The sequence below is a fragment of the Pecten maximus genome, chromosome 1 (genome assembly GCF_902652985.1).
Source record: "Pecten maximus chromosome 1, xPecMax1.1, whole genome shotgun sequence".
In the NCBI taxonomy this organism is placed as follows: Eukaryota; Metazoa; Mollusca; class Bivalvia; order Pectinida; family Pectinidae; genus Pecten; species Pecten maximus.
Window position 1 is genome coordinate 29,279,215 of NC_047015.1, and position 17,835 is coordinate 29,297,049.

Below are 17,835 nucleotides of genomic sequence, written 5' to 3' on the forward strand. Positions count from 1 at the left end.
TGTGTTATGTCTGTAGACGGTATACTATAGTAGAGTGTGTTATGTCTGTAGACGGTATCCTATAGTGGAGTGTGTTATATCTGTAGACGTGATCCTATAGTAGAGTGTGTTATGTCTGTAGACGGTATCCTATAGTGGAGTGTGTTATATCTGTAGACGGTATCCTATAGTAGAGTGTGTTATGTCTGTAGACGGTATCCTATAGTAGAGTGTGTTATGTCTGTAGACGGTATCCTATAGTGGAGTGTGTTATGTATGTAGACGGTATCCTATAGTAGAGTGTGTTATGTCTGTAGACGGTATCCTATAGTAGAGTGTGTTATGTCTGTAGACGGTATCCTATAGTAGAGTGTGTTATGTCTGTAGACGTGATCCTATAGTAGAGTGTGTTATGTCTGTAGACGGTATACTATAGTGGAGTGTGTTATGTCTGTAGACGGTATACTATAGTAGAGTATGTTATGTCTGTAGACGGTATACTATAGTAGAGTGTGTTATGTCTGTAGACGGTATACTATAGTAGAGTAGGTTATGTCTGTAGACGGTATCCTATTGTGGAGTGTGTTATGTCTGTAGACGGTATCCTATAGTGGAGTGTGTTAGGTCTGTAGACGGTATTCTATAGTTGAGTGTGTTATGTCTGTAGACGGTATACTATAGTAGAGTGTGTTATGTCTGTAGACGGTATACTATAGTGGAGTGTGTTATGTCTGTAGACGGTATACTATAGTGGAGTGTGTTATGTCTTTAGACGGTATACTATAGTAGAGTGTGTTATGTCTGTAGACGGTATCCTATAGTAAAGGGTGTTATGTTTGTAGACGGTATCCTATAGTGGAGTGTGTTATGTCTGTAGACGGTATCCTATAGTGGAGTGTGTTATGTCTGTAGACGGTATCCTATAGTGGAGTGTGTTATGTCTGTAGACGGTATCCTATAGTGGAGTGTGTTATGTCTGTAGACGGTATACTATAGTGGAGTGTGTTATGTCTGTAGACGGTATACTATAGTAGAGTGTGTTATGTCTGTAGACGGTATCCTATAGTGGAGTGTGTTATGTCTGTAGACGGTATCCTATAGTGGAGTGTGTTATGTCTGTAGACGGTATCCTATAGTAGAGTGTGTTATGTCTGTAGACGGTATCCTATAGTAGAGTGTTTTATGTCTGTAGACGTGATCCTATAGTAGAGTGTGTTATGTCTGTAGACGGTATACTATAGTAGAGTGTGTTATGTCTGTAGACGGTATACTATAGTAGAGTGTGTTATGTATGTAGACGGTATCCTATAGTAGAGTGTGTTATGTCTGTAGACGGTATCCTATAGTAGAGTGTGTTATGTCTGTAGACGTGATCCTATAGTAGAGTGTGTTATGTCTGTAGACGGTATACTATAGTAGAGTGTGTTATGTATGTAGACGGTATCATATAGTAGAGTGTGTTATGTCTGTAGACGTGATCCTATAGTAGAGTGTGTTATGTCTGTAGACGGTATACTATAGTAGAGTGTGTTATGTCTGTAGACGGTATCCTATAGTGGAGTGTGTTATATCTGTAGACGTGATCCTATAGTAGAGTGTGTTATGTCTGTAGACGGTATCCTATAGTGGAGTGTGTTATATCTGTAGACGGTATCCTATAGTAGAGTGTGTTATGTCTGTAGACGGTATCCTATAGTAGAGTGTGTTATGTCTGTAGACGGTATCCTATAGTGGAGTGTGTTATGTATGTAGACGGTATCCTATAGTAGAGTGTGTTATGTCTGTAGACGGTATCCTATAGTAGAGTGTGTTATGTCTGTAGACGGTATCCTATAGTAGAGTGTGTTATGTCTGTAGACGTGATCCTATAGTAGAGTGTGTTATGTCTGTAGACGGTATACTATAGTGGAGTGTGTTATGTCTGTAGACGGTATACTATAGTAGAGTATGTTATGTCTGTAGACGGTATACTATAGTAGAGTGTGTTATGTCTGTAGACGGTATACTATAGTAGAGTAGGTTATGTCTGTAGACGGTATCCTATTGTGGAGTGTGTTATGTCTGTAGACGGTATCCTATAGTGAAGTGTGTTAGGTCTGTAGACGGTATTCTATAGTTGAGTGTGTTATGTCTGTAGACGGTATACTATAGTAGAGTGTGTTATGTCTGTAGACGGTATACTATAGTGGAGTGTGTTATGTCTGTAGACGGTATACTATAGTGGAGTGTGTTATGTCTTTAGACGGTATACTATAGTAGAGTGTGTTATGTCTGTAGACGGTATCCTATAGTGGAGTGTGTTATGTCTGTAGACGGTATACTATAGTAGAGTGTGTTATGTCTGTAGACAGTATGTCTGTAGACGGTATGCTATAGTAGAGTGTGTTATGTCTGTAGACGGTATACTATAGTGGAGTGTGTTATGTCTGTAGACGGTATCCTATAGTAGAGTGTGTTATGTCTGTAGACGGTATCCTATAGTAGAGTGTGTTATGTCTGTAGACGGTATCCTATAGTAGAGTGTGTTATGTATGTAGACGGTATCCTATTGCGGGGAGAGTTTCGGCTATAGGCGTGAAGTCATTAAGAATTTTATTTAAGGATTAACATCAATTATTTTTTCTGTTATACAGTCATAACAGAAAAAACTGGAGTGTACTCTAAATAAACCGCGAAGCGGTTTATGAAGAGAGTACACTCCAGTTTTTTTTATGTTATGACTGTATAACAGACAAAATAATTAATGTTAATTCTTATAATTTAATTTCGTCTTATACACACCAAGATATTTCACTTTCTTTGGCGAACTCTTTTCTGTGATAAATTATTACACAACGTCATCAGCCAATCAAAAATGACGTTACATTTCGCAACGTCAAAAATTTTGTTATGGAGGTATAACAAAATTATTTCAGCCAATGAAAATGCGCGTTTCATACAAAATTAAATTATTATGATATAAATGAGGTGAGAAAGGAAGACAGTCTTACGTAACGGTACGATACATTCCATAATAGCTTGACTGTCTTCAATCGAATTTACACACAAAACCAAGACATTTTTTGCATATAATGTTTGGTTTGAACTGTACTTCAAAGCACCTTTCTAGCACTTCGGGGCAGAAACTAATTATAAGCCATAGAAGTAAAGCGAAACCATATCCAGTGCTTACTATGTGAGAGGGATATAAGATAGACCTTGCTGTTAAACCTCCTATCACTTTAAAGGAAAGTGTGCGTTTTTCACCATCTGTTGAATAGTTGGAAGTTTATACCTACACGATATAAAAAGCACACTTATATGTTAGACTGGCCGACCACACCTCAACACTTTGTGATTGTAATTGACTACTATCATATGACTCTAAATTGACATTAATAATAGGCAGAGTTTTGCATATTTGCCAGGTAAAATTGCCGTTCAATAAACACGGTATATCCGCACGATAATATGCAAATGAATCTTGTAATTAATAGAACTCTATATTTCGACATGATATACAAAACATGTAAATCTAATGGACTTGTCATCACGCTGTTGTCGGAGTACCGAAACATGTAAATCTAATGGACTTGTCATCACGCTGTTGTCGGAGTACCGAAACATGTAAAGCTAATGGACTTGCCATCACGCTGTTGTCGGAGTACCGAAACATGTAAAGCTAATGGACTGCCAGCAGCTTAGTGTCGTAAAGGGGGTATAACACTTTTCCAGATTGGTTGACGCCTATTCGATAAAGAAACCGGAACCAGAAAGGAAACACAACTGTTGTGAAATTTAAATGTACAAAATGTACAAGAACGTTGACCTAGAAACTCAATTTGAAGAACGTCGACGTTCCCCGACGTTTCTCCAATTAAAGGCCCTGTCACACTATAGCGTTTTGTTGGACGTTTGGTTGCGTTTTGAAAAATTGGAGAAACGTCGGGGAACGTCGACGTTCTTCAAATTGAGTTTCTAGGTCAACGTTCTTGTAACGCTTGGGTAACGCTCAGACAACGTTCACTCAGCGTCAGGTGACATTTGTGGTCGAAAATAGCAGCAAAATCTAGCGTTCCAAGTTCCAACAGGGCTGGTGTGGCCTCTGTAAGCCCCTTATATATGGCAAGTGCCTGTCAAACGCTCCTGAACGCTACCAGTAGGTTACAGGCGCGTTACAAGGACGTTACATGGACGTTACACTGACGTTGGAAAAATTCAGAACGCTGACATACGTTAAAAGAGCGTTAATAACGCTCAGTGAACGCTGAGAAACGTTGGCGACACGCTGGATAGACGTTCGACACAGGCGTTACCCAAGCGCTAGCCACGCGCTGGACACTCGATCCTGATGGACCGTCGTCCGCCTAGCGTCCAGGGAACGTCCTGACGTTCGAGTTACGTTCGAGTAACGCCCGCCAACTTTCGTGTAGCGTTCCTCTAACGCGTAAGTAGCGTTTTGGTAGAACGTCGTGATTTTTTGTGCACACCCAAAAACACTTTTCACCCTCAGCGTTCGTCGGCGTCCCTCAACGTTCCTAAACGTTTGTCGACGCTCGTCTAACTTTCTTATAACTTGTTTCCAACGTTCTCGACGTTCCTCTGCGTTTCGCAACACGTTACTCGAACGCTGGTGAGAACGTCGTAGTGTGACAGGCCCTTAAGTTAATGTGTCGCATTGCATTAATGTATTCAACATATGACTTTGTTGAAGATGTTGAGAACGTGTTACTTTAATTAGGTTATATGTTCTGGGGAGGGAGTGAATATTACGAGTATATATAGAAGCATTGCTATTCAGGGGAAAACCGGCGAGGTATATGTAATTTAGCTTCAACGCAAGAACGAGCTGGTGGTTTGTTAGATACTGAAGTTAAGTTTCCGGACTAACTTAATCAAGGTTAGTTTTTCTGTGTTGAAGGACTTGAAGGATGTCTCGATGATTGGACACATCTTGAAGTAGTAGTTTCAAGTCGGTACATTTTGGACATTACAATATATTTGTATAGGGAAGACCTGGGTTAACAGCCCCTAAGGTAATTAGCGGCGTGGTTAGTTGATTGTTGTTGCTCTTAGGACCCTTGACTTAATGGTTCCAGTCTTCCCCACTCTGGCTTGCCATTGACACACAGCAATGATGTAAACCTGTATCCCTGGGATTCTTCCCCAGAATATCGACTTGTTTCAAAAGGTGACAAAATGGCAGTATGGCGATATTTCCCTTTCATTGCTGACGATGATATCTATACATAATAGTTCATAATATTTAGCAAATCTCATCAGAAACAAACAGTAGAATTACATTCAGTAACTAGTTCAAAGAGGCACACAGCCTTGTTGTTTTGGTTGACGCCTTTCGGAATGACACTTCGGAATACGCTTTAGTTACCACCTTTATCACTCCCTAGGTACAGATATTGAGATGGAGAAATAATCTCGTCGCTTAATTGATGCACCTAAAATTTAATAGTTTTTACATTGAATACCAAACATAATTCGTATGGAAGAATCGTGAAATATATTTGGTATTCAACGGAAAACATTAAACATTTATTATCTACGTTATGTATACCTTTACCAAAGACATGAAAATGCATCTCTCGAAATCCTGTATTGTGAGATGTCTTAAGAAGACTTCCCTTATTGAAATAATGATATTGTGAATGGAACCATTAGAGTATGACATATATTACCTGGAATGGTCTTGTAATGAAAGACAGGAAAGGTATGAAAGAAGAAAGGATGACGGACTGTATCTGATGGTAAGGAACGTTGGTATGTTGAACTAGGTTTCAGCGTCAGCTTAGTTTACAGTTATTCTTTAGTGGAGGAAGATAAAGGGAACGGCGATGGCTAGACACATCAATCAGGGGGTCCAGGGCAATGGTTATGTACTGTATATTTACGTTAAGGTTGTAAATCATTTTTTAGATGTAAGGTAAAGATGATTCCAAGTTGTCTTCTGTATTTTTGGCGAGGGTGGGGCGAGGATAGGAAACAAACAGTAGGTATTTATGAAGAGGTGATAAGGCAGTGTAACTGGAATGTGTTAAACTAAAGACTTGGAGGAGTCCCTAGGCAATAAATCTCTTTATAAACGGAGGAGAAAGAAATAATATGAAAAAAACGCAGACATAATTGTATCAATGTCCAATCGAAGTCCGTGTTTGATAAACGATAATAGTTGATGATGTGTAGAGAGGGTTTACAAGTGAATGTTCATTTAGAAAATATGGAAAACATCTGGAGACACAACATTCATTATGTGGAAAGTCGGGAATAGAAGAAACATATGTTTGATGTGAAATAGAGGAAATAGAGAAAGCTGGGTACAGGAAACTGTAGATATTTGTTAGGAGAGAAACGAACAGATATTTGTTCAGAAATGAGGAGAATTGTTATCTAGTCAATGGTTGTTTATTTCGTCAAATGTTGTTATCTCGTCAATGGTTTTCTCGCCATAGGTTGTTGTCTCGCCAACGGTTGTTATTTCGTCATTGGATGTTATCTCGTCAATGGTTGTTATCTCGTCAATAGTTGTTATCTCGTCAATAGTTATCTCGTCAACGGTTATTATCTCGTCAATAGTTGTTATCTCGTCATTGGTTGTTATCTCGTCATTGGTTGTTATCTCGTCATTGGTTGTTATCTCGTCAATAGTTGTTATCTCGTCAATTGTTGTTATCTCGTCATTGGTTGTTATCTCGTCATTGGTTGTTATCTCGTCAATAGTTGTTATCTCGTCAATTGTTGTTATCTCGTCAATGGTTGTTATCTCGTCATTGGTTGTTATCTCGTCAATGGTTGTTATCTCGTCAATGGTTGTTATCTCGTCAATGGTTGTTATTTCGTCAAATGTTGTTATATCGTCAATGGTTGTTATTTCGTCAAATGTTGTTATTTCGTCAAATGTTGTTATATCGTCAATAGTTGTTATCTCGTCAATAGTTGTTATCTCGTCAATAGTTGTTATCTCGTCAATGGTTTTTATCTCGTCATTGGTTGTTATCTCGTCAATGGTTGTTATCTCGTCAAATGTTGTTATTTCGTCAAATGTTGTTATATCGTCAATAGTTGTTATCTCGTCAATGGTTGTTATCTCGTCAATGGTTGTTATCTCGTCAATGGTTGTTATCTCGTCAATTGTTGTTTTCTCGTCAATTGTTGTTATCTCGTCAATGGTTTTTATTTCGTCAATTGTTGTTATCTCGTCAATGGTTTTTATTTCGTCAATGGTTGTTATCTCGTCAATGGTTGTTATCTCGTCAATAGTTGTTATCTCGTCAATGGTTATTATCTCGTCAATTGGTTGTTATCTCGTCAATGGTTGTTATCTCGTCAATAGTTGTTATATCGTCAATGGTTTTTATTTCGTCAATGGTTGTTATCTCGTCAATGGTTGTTATTTCGTCAATGGTTGTTATCTCGTCAATAGTTGTTATCTCGTCAACGGTTGTTATATCGTCAATGGTTTTTATTTCGCCAATGGTTGTTATCTCGTCAACTGTTGTTATCATGTCGACGGTTGTTATTTCGTCAATGGTTGTTGTCTCGGCAATTCTTGTAACATTTATCTCGTCAATTCAATATGATAATTAGACACATTATAATCTTGTATTTGGGTATCGTATTTAACTGAAGAGGGGACATCCTGCAAAACAGAAGCGAATGCTGCTCAATTTATAGATTATAGTCATTAATCAGACTACATATACCTTGATATTATCCATTCTCCGACATTAAAATGTAACCAAATCCACCGTTAAGTCTATTTCAGTACATGTAAAAGTCTTAGTCACAGTTATCTTAAATAAGTCATTATTTTGTGCATGCTACGATACAGCGTATCCAGCCCCAGTTGAGGTCATAGCTAGTCATATCTAAAACATTTCAAGCAATCAATCTATCGATCAAACCTAAGTGTATATTTGTAAGATATGACGATCGCTTTTGACCCAAACATATAGATACAGGTTGGAAACCATTAATAGGTAACATAGAACTGTTTACTTAGTAGTTGTATTAAAAACTACATTTTATGATTATATACGTCGAAGAAACAGCAACGTGAAAAGATGTGAGAAGCTGTGTTTGTGTATATAGGGAAGTTATTGGTGTTCAGAGGGAGCAGACAGTGCTTGTGTTTAGGACGAGTTCAGGAGAGGGAACAGACTGCAAACATTTGTGTGCTGTGATAGGCAGTTAGTAAACCCGTGTGTTTAGGACGACCCCATCAGAAGGAGCAGGATGTGCGTGTAGCATGAGTTTAAAGAGAGTGTTGGAAAATAAACGTGCTGTGTAAGTGTTTGTGTGTAGTGTGAGACAGTTTGTTGGTCTGGAGGAGTTTTTCTCTTACAGGCAGGATGTACGTGTTTTGTATAGTACAAGAGAAAAAGCAGGCTGTAAGTGTTTGTATGTCTGAAGGTCTGTGTGTAGGGGATGTTTAGGAGGAAGTATTTGTGTTCATGGAGAGCTAGAGGTTAGGAGGGGGAAAGAAACAGGCGGAGTTTGTGTGGGTTGACGTGTATGTGTTCAGAACTATGAGGAAGCCGACATGATTCGCCGACAATATGATCTTGTCTGTGTGTGTTTGTCAGGACGGGCGATAGCTGGGACTGACAAGTTTCATGTATATAGTCCCCATACAGCTGTATTAGGACATGGCCTCACATCTCTGTAACTCTATACCAACTCCGACCTTCCAGTCCTTACAGTCCCCGACTTTAATAAGTCACTATCATTCGTCTACATCTTTGTTTCCATGGATACAACATAATTCTTTCTTTGTTTTGTTTTCTCTCTCTCTGTCTTTATATTATCAGACTAACATCGATACATCGTCAAAAATTATTGCGGTCGAGTTTTGTGAAGATCAGAAAAGGAATTCTGTCCCGGTAATAAATGGCAATAAATCAGATTAAAAACATGCCATTTCGTTAAAGACGTTTCCAAGCACTTTAAAACGTAATATATACGTAAGAGAGTAAGAATAATCAAGGTTACCACAGTAATAGGAAGAGAGCTTACATAAATGTAATGGGGCGAGAAAATGGAGCCGAACTTTGAGTACACATGTATTAGGTATTAGCCTCTTTCGCTTCAGGAATAATTGAACGGTATCTAGACATATAAAGTCCTTGGTGCTTAAAGAAGTGAACCGGATTTTGCGTGCAATTGTTCAGAGGATATAATCACATAAATGTTTTCGTATATAGCTATAGAAGCTATGTGTTTTACAGTGTATCGACAACTGTTCTGTTTATTCTACCTATTTCCAGCCAAACGAAACGCTTCATTGGCCAGGTTTCTATAACAGAGATATATTTATGAAGATTTTACTGTCTTGGTGTAACCATGAGCTTCCCTAAAGGCCAATAGAAACCATGTGTCTGTAAGCTTTAGTAGGTCGGAGAGGAAGAGCACTGCCTCTATCCTCACTAGTTTGGCATAGTATACAATATTTTTTATATTCTGGTTTAAGGAATTAAATCATTAGATTGTTAAACACATCTTTAACGGCTCTTTATATCCATAGCCGCGTGTAATCAGCAGTGTATTATAACGAATCGGTCTTAATTAAATACCAATAAACATCGGTAGAGGAGATATGATTGCGGACTACTGCCACCAATTTGAATAAACCACATATCATCATAATACACTACAAATAAAGAATTGTATCTGTATCTTAATCAGATTGTATTGTCATCAATGGAATTTTGATGTCTGCCATTCATTAGACCCACAGTGACCTACTTCTTCCATGGTATGACGGCATACATTAAACTGATGCATAATTTGGTGAATTGAACGCTTGTAGTTTATGACCGGCTACCATGTAGCTTCTTTACTTGTAACATTTAATGATGTCGTTTGTTTCTAGTATTGACTTGTAAGTGATCATAAGAGCGCAGCTCATCGCGCCCGAAGGGCGCGAGAGCATCTCCCTCACCGTTGAGATCATTCATTTGGATCAAATACATAGCTTTTAATATACTGTTATTATATCAATATTATATGTAACCAATAGTACATGATTTGACTAAGTATAGACTTTTATATTTAATATAACTTATGTCAGTGAATTGTATCATGCAAATATTATTTTCGAAGCCAATAAGATCCTGGCTATATGTATAAACTCTGAACTCGTTCTCCACTTTGTAATTTCTATTGCTGTTCACGTATATTACGACTTTGTATATTATAACATGTGCTAATGGGCAATATGGCCCACAGTTGATAAAGAAATTGAAATTGAGAGCGAAGCTCTCTTTCAGACAACACGTGTATAAGCTATATTTTCAATCAATTCTATAAAATGCAAGCTATAGGGAAATGAGAGGATTCGTCGGGGATAAAACCTGGGTTAATGTGTGTTCGGGGCAAACACGTTTGAAAAGTGAGGAATAGTGAGGCAGGTTTTAATTGTAAAAAGTGTACATAGTGATTTCAAGTGGGGATGTCCTTTTACGTTTTTAGTAACATATGAAATATGGCAGTAGAATACTGATGTCGTTATTCAGTGCACATGTCATCACGGATATAATATGTACGATCATTTGGAATCAGACAATGCAAAGTAATTAAGACAATGAAAGTCACATCAGGACAAACAATAAGACTTTTTTTTTAAATGGGGGGAGGGTATAATCACCTATTATATTTTGACCTAGTTTGTAGCATATTTTGTGTGTCATTCTTTTAAGTTAAGACCCCCCCCCCCAAAAAAAAGAAATGAGTCTGAAATTATAAAATGTGGTAGTATATACACACTGCGATATGTCCAAGTATACACATACATGTTCATAAACTTTAATGATTAACGGTGAGTGATTACTGTCATAGCTGCGCTCTTCTAAGGCATTCATGTTGTTGTAAATGTCAAACACCCCATTGATGTTGTTGTAATTGTCAAACATCCTATTGATGTAACTTTAATGACAAAAATCCCATTTGTATAAATGCCAAGTCTCTCATTGATATAGTTGTAATTGTCAAGCCTCTCATTGATGTAGTTGTAATTGTCAAGCCTCTCATTGATGTAGTTGTAATTGTCAAGCTTACTATTGATATAGCTGTAATTGGCAAATATCCCGTTGTACAATTCTATACATCGGACCTCACATTGGCGTTGTTGTAAATGCCAAACATCTGATTGATGCAAGCGTAAATTTTAAGCATTCTAATACATTTAATTAAAGAAGACAATAATATGTTTCAAATGCTGGTAGTATAATATAGATATCATGTGAAGTTTTAAACCAGTACAATAAGTATGTATGAATATGACCATGTGATATTTCACGCTCCTGCATTAACGATGGTTTTATTTTAAACACTTTTACTAAACATTGCCCACAGTAGACGCAGCTGTCTGGTGAAGCGACAATTACGTTACAAACCTGAAATAGACAAAAATACTTTTTACATGGTGACAACAGCATTAAATAAAATAGATATTACAAATACATCTATGTATATTTTACAACGAATAACACACAATATACATGTCTATATATACTTATTTTTTGTAAAGAGCTTTTGCGTCATCAGAACACATGAATGCTACATTTTGTACATTGAACAGTCTGTGCCTGACGGCGAGATAACGCGCGGGTAGTGTTAGCTGACGAGGAGATACCGTGTCCATGTATAACTATCTCGATAATGCTATAGCTATATTTGAAAACGGAATCTATTTTGGGGAAGTGATTTGAGTGAAATACACGGAAATAAACCGTATGAAGTCTGTTATTTGTGAAGTTAAGTTGAAACGACTTTAACGTCTGACCAACATATGATGATGTAACAAAGACGACATGAACGTGTTATATAGCGGGTACTGTGTTCCATCAGACCTTCAACACATTGTTAATGTCGATCCTAGCCCCACAGTTGTTCCATGACTCGTGTCTGTTGTATACTTCCGCTTTATCTATTCAGGAAATACATCTTTGTTACATGTGGTACTTAGATGGAATAAGTACTTCCAGATTGTTTAAGGAATGTCCTATCGGCAGCATTACATACTAACGTAGGGTTAGAAATTGACTACGATCATGGTTGATTTGAGATGATTGCTTGTCCTACTGTTCAATGTTTCATGGTTACTGACAAAGCTCAGACAACTACTTCTACATAACACAAATTTCAAGTTGCTGATGGTGCCAAACAAACAACAACCAGTAGACCGTCCATTCCATACATATTTGTATATATATAAGATATTGAAATCCTCTACATGATTAACCTTTATTTGCTTACTTAGCCGAAAACATTCTGAGCTGTTTGCTGTTATCATAGAAAGGTTTTGCTACCCAGGTGTTCGTACGAGCCAGGCAGGGAAGCTGCTAGATTACCCCAAACCATTCGCATATCAATCCCCCGTAATACGTCAAACTTATTTCTTTTACCAGTAGATGTGCTTCCATAGTAACAAAGTAACAAAACATACTGATGTTGAGACTGAAATAGAATAGAATGTGGCCAACACTAACTCAGAGACACGGGCACAACCCACCTAATGCTGTATAACTTGCCCGGTGGACAAGGAATTAAGCCTTTGGTAGTGTAAACACTCACATACTATCTTTCTTCAGCCAATTCCCGAACTCAGCATGCATCTTCATACAAAACATTCTGATGAGGTATATACATTCTTCTGTAGACTGGCCACCAGCTCCTACGTTTTTTGTTAGAACTGCTCCACTAAATTTTAATACTAGATTATCTCCCCCTAGTCTAGAATCAGACATATCCTAGTGACCAAGTGGAAGTATGTACAATGTAAGCTGGAAGTACGTACAATACGTACAATGTACGTATGCATAATGTTAGGTGGGCGTGTGCACATTAAATAAGGATTGGTTAAAACAATTGTAGCTGCATCGAAGTGTATCTACATTGGGGAAAGTATACATTGCTTAATACACGAAAGCGCAACAAGTTAATTATAAACTTACCCCAATGTAAACACACATCGATGAAGCTACAAAAAAATCTTTTCACTTGATAACTATGACATTTAAAAAAAGAAAGAAAAAAAGTCATCTGAAACACATCGTTAGAACATGGTCAGCTTAATAGAGCAATCATATCAATCGGAAAACACTATATGGCGCTGCCGTGGTGTAATCGATGACAAACAGCATACACAATAGTTTGGAAACAAAAACAATGTTTTAAAATGTTTTCTAAAATATTTTAAAACAAATTTTATATAAAAATTATATATGTCCTGAGTCATATTGCATAAAATCATGTTTACCACCGCGCAGTTATACTTTGACAAGTGTGTAACGAGGCTGCCCGAAATCGATGCGCAAGCCTAATCACCGTACGTAATTATCGAAAATTGATATCATTGGGCTTGATGAGCTTCAGCTAGTGACAATGCAACGCAACTATAAATATTAAGATATGTAAAATGCAAGCGTAGTTCTTGTAATCAATTGACCACGTTATCTCTATACCTTCTGTATATAAAATAATCCGTAATTATGTTTATATTACATAGTCTGACATATTTTACCGTAAGATAGATACATCAAGGAATTTGATTGCAATATACATTTATATCATAGCAGTAATTCTTGTTGTTTGGGATTCATGATAATTCTAAACCATGACAATGATTGAGATCCCGTCGCTAACTAATGTAGTTGTAGAGGATTAGATACCAGTAGCATGTCTAACATTTTCTATTTAGGCCGAACTTGGAAAGTCCACGGCATTCTTTCTTCGCTCAACAGTGGACACGGTTTTAGTGCTGTCATATTAGGTGGCGCAAACGGCTTATTTGAATAAACCTTTTGCCAGCATTGACGTATTAGTACGTTTAGGAAACACTAGACAAACATAATACCACCATCTTCGCTTGCCAAGGCTTCTGATTACGTTACACTCCACGAACCCTTGGCGGATATAGTCGTGTTCAAACCGTCGCGCCCTGGAATCCCAGGGCACCCAATCAAATCGCGTTTTACATTCTGGCTTGGTTTCGCAGTAAACAAAAAATGCGGCACCCAGTACAGAGCTACATTGCCGACTATGTCATGGCATTTTACCTAAATACAAAAATCACAATCTTTGGGGGAACATTCGCAGTGTTTGATCAATTCATATAAGTCATTGATCACATATCTCATCGAAATGACACCAAACCTCGATGTGTGTTTGTAAATATCACCGATGAAGTAAATCGGTAACGCTTGTTTTGATTGGTCGAAAATTTCATGCGTGAAGGGTGGTAATTTCGAATCACCGCTAGAGGGCCAGAACTGACGCCTATATCTGCCAAGGGTTCGTGGAGTGTAACGTAATCAGAAGCCTTGGCTAGCGAAGATGTAATACCACAGACACATGCTTACTTCCCTTCAACAAACGATGTTCATCTACATAATTGTGTAAATTAACATATAATTTAATTACGTAATTGCTAACGAATGTTTTAGTCCCTTTGCTGCAAACTAATGGTGCGGAATGTAACAGTAACATGAACATACTGGAAAACCGAAAAAAATCCTGTAGCCGTGAGCCTCCGCCATTTTGTCTGGCTTACGTTACTGATTCCGCGGTAACATAATTCATTTTATACCTTATTTCGTAATTTTAGTTATGAATACGTTTAACCGTTTACACCGACGTTTAATCAAAGTTTACTCACCGAGTTATTAACAGTGACAACAGCAACATGAGCTGACCTATTGATGACAATAGTAAAATACTCGATTTTTCTCCACTAAAATAGTCAATCAGACTAGTACTATAATAGATTGTTGTATGAGTTCGGGTACAATGATAGGAATCTGGTATCACAGACAGAGATTTCTCTGATGTGTGGTAAGCTACATGTAGTAATTAGATATTTTTTTCACGTTTCAGCACAAAATGTCGGCGGTGCCTTCAGGACTCAGACCCGAGATAAAGGATAATTCAGATGGGTCAATCCGTGTGGAGTACAGCCCTGTGGCAGGGGGGCGTCACGAGGTTCAGATGTGTTATGAGGGAAACGCCGTAGAGGGTAAGTTGTTACCTGTGTTATGTCATATGTTATGCAGGTTATTTAAAAACCTGCCCTAGGTAACATATCCCCCAAATAAACACAAAAACTCATCATTTAAATAGTCGGAAACGATCGGAATAACGGCAACTTTCCACGGAAATTTATGTATACGACGGAACAGCAGCATCAGAAACATTGACTTATCGGACTTTCTAATCACTGATCAGGATTCAGAAGATTGAAGTTACCGATCTAGGTATTCAATTATCTAGGTTTAGTGTTTGCTCGCCTTGTATATAAATCTTAGGATGCGCACTTCCGTTATTGGATGGATACATTGTGTTAATTGTGGAATACACTCTTCTTCCCTAGTCCCTATCACAAAGGAATGTAGACATATAGGAAATAAATCACCCACATATTTCCACGTATTCGCCATAACTCCAATGGGTTTGTAGAAGATTCTTCCGCAACACTGCTAATTGGTGACAGATGTAGGCTGGTTTGTCCAGTGTCTGATTCTAGACATAGCAAAGCTATTTCATAGTGCAGTTCCTTTTCGTTGTTGCTAGATGTTCTTAGGACTGGCTTTTAACATAAGCGAATTTTTTAATGTTATTTTAATGACAAAAGTCAGCTCATGTTTATCTGGGATAGGGCGTTTGTTGAACGCGGCGGAAGTGTTGCAATGCAATGCCCGGTAACGAGGTAGTAATTCAAAGTATCGCGGGAGTATGTTCTCCTCCCACATCAATCCTTGCTCTCCATTGTCTCGTGCCATTATATAGAAAATATTATATACACCCTTTACGAAACGCCATGTTGATGATTCTTTCATGTAAAACAAACCTTGCATTAGGAACGGGAGAGCTCTCTACACATAAATCTAATATTTTCTCAAAGCAGCATACGTTACTGGGCATAGCGCCACCATGCCAAGATGAGGCTCTTCTCTCTTCTTACACTACAGCTGCGCGCTTCCAACTCTACATGGTTGGTAGACACAACTGTTTTAACACCTCACTAATCAGACGGATGAGAACAATATCATATACATTAAAGACAGCCGACATCTAGGTATTAGGTATCACCTACCATCCCGAAGTGTGTTAGAAGCTAGCATACAGTGGATATTTAATTCCCATGTAATAATGATGAAATTTAATAATATAAGATTTACACGGTTAGTCAATCAGTTACGTATTAAGTTAATACCAGCCATGGCTGAGGGATGAAAATCCTTTCCATGATGCGGGTACGCCTCCGCAATTACAACAGATTATCTCATCACCGGAAACTATAACAGCTCTAAGCGAATCGCGGTTTTGTTATGATTCATCGGCGGTGAATTAATAGTTGCTTATATCAAAGTGAATATATAGACAAGATAATGCGTCATTAGCTGCCGGTGTGGTAGTTCCGGGGGCTTTCTTTATATAACCTAGAACCTATCATCACAAACAAAGGTTTTGGTCAACGACCTTTAGATACTCTGGAAGGCTTCATTCACTATGAATTGATCTCCGCAGATATCATGTTCTCATTCGCCGACTTATTTTCTTTGTGTAGTGATGTCTTCATTTTTTTTTAACTATTTACCGCAATATGCGGAGAATGATGTACAGACAGCCGTTAATATAATTGAATATATCAAATTATAGCCAAACCTGCCTCTTTTTAAAGCAATACTCTTTCACATGTATTATACCAATATACAAATTCCTGTTCACACTTGTCTGTTGATAGAGTTAAACTGCCTTAACGGAAAATCATACCATGAGAATGAAATTGTCCGTGTAATATACATACATGTTTCTTTTCGATTCCATATTCTGTATGATGTATTTAAATTGTTAACAAACTTTCGGATACCTCCACAATAACAAAATTGTTCTTTTAACAGTTATTCTATTTTTGACAGGACTGTCTTCACACGGCATACCTTTCTTGACCTCTAGGATAACTTCCTAGTCCTAGTTATATAAAAAACTGATGTCTGATTAATTTGATATCTATAACGCATGCAGGTACACTTGTGATAATGGTCGCCATCTTTTCCTTATCTCGCGATATGATAGTTCCACGTGTTATATGGTAAATAGCCCTTGCCTATGTGTGTCCGTGGTAGACGTTGACTAAATACGCTATGATATTTACCAAGCAAACAATAACACAACCGGTTAGTATGTATTTTTTGTGTTTATATGTAAATTTTTAATTCTCTACTCGGCCTTTTTGTACTCAATCCCAATTGTTTCCATGGTTGACGACTGTCTAGTTCGTTTTAATCAGATTAACATTTCGTTATTGTAGAATAAACTAACGAATCCCTGTCTTAGGTAGCACACTACAGTAGGACAGGCTGGCCATGGGCAATTTTTTTGTTAAGCAAATAGCTCCTGTATTATGATAGGCATAACGAATGAAAAAATAAATGTACACTATAATTGGTATATTCAGCATGAAGTAGTACATACAGGCTTCACATTTGTTAAAACAAAAATAAATAAATTGGTTCCATATTTTAAATTTCCGGATTTTCCGAAAGTGTGTTTACACAGGAAATTTAGTTTTGCCTACAGCGAAAAATGGAAGCCCACAGTAAAGGTAAGATATCGGAAAAACTTAATGTACAACATATGTCAAAACCAGATTAATTCTGTCTTTGGGATAGAGATATTTAATTTCAAATAGGTTTCAGAAAAAAAAAAATGTGTAGAGAATTGTGTCATTTTTCGTCAAATATAATATTTTGCAATTTTTTAAGCAATTTTTAAGTTGTTACCATGGTATTTACAGCTCTAAAAATCACAAAAAAAATAAGTTTACTTATCCTTCAGAGCTGTATTAAAATTGCAATGTTATACAGA

At 37.5% G+C, this 17,835-nt stretch overlaps 1 protein-coding gene across 3 annotated transcripts in view; it reads left to right on the forward strand.

Moving 5' to 3' along the window:
- Positions 1 to 17,835, forward strand: part of LOC117329664 (filamin-A-like) — a 57,908-nt gene that overhangs the window by 22,876 nt on the left and 17,197 nt on the right. For all 3 annotated transcript variants that reach the window (XM_033887719.1, XM_033887726.1, XM_033887737.1), the window contains exon 2: positions 14,845 to 14,983. In XM_033887719.1, coding sequence (XP_033743610.1) covers positions 14,845 to 14,983 — 139 coding nt within the window. The remainder of the gene's footprint in view (positions 1 to 14,844; positions 14,984 to 17,835) is intronic.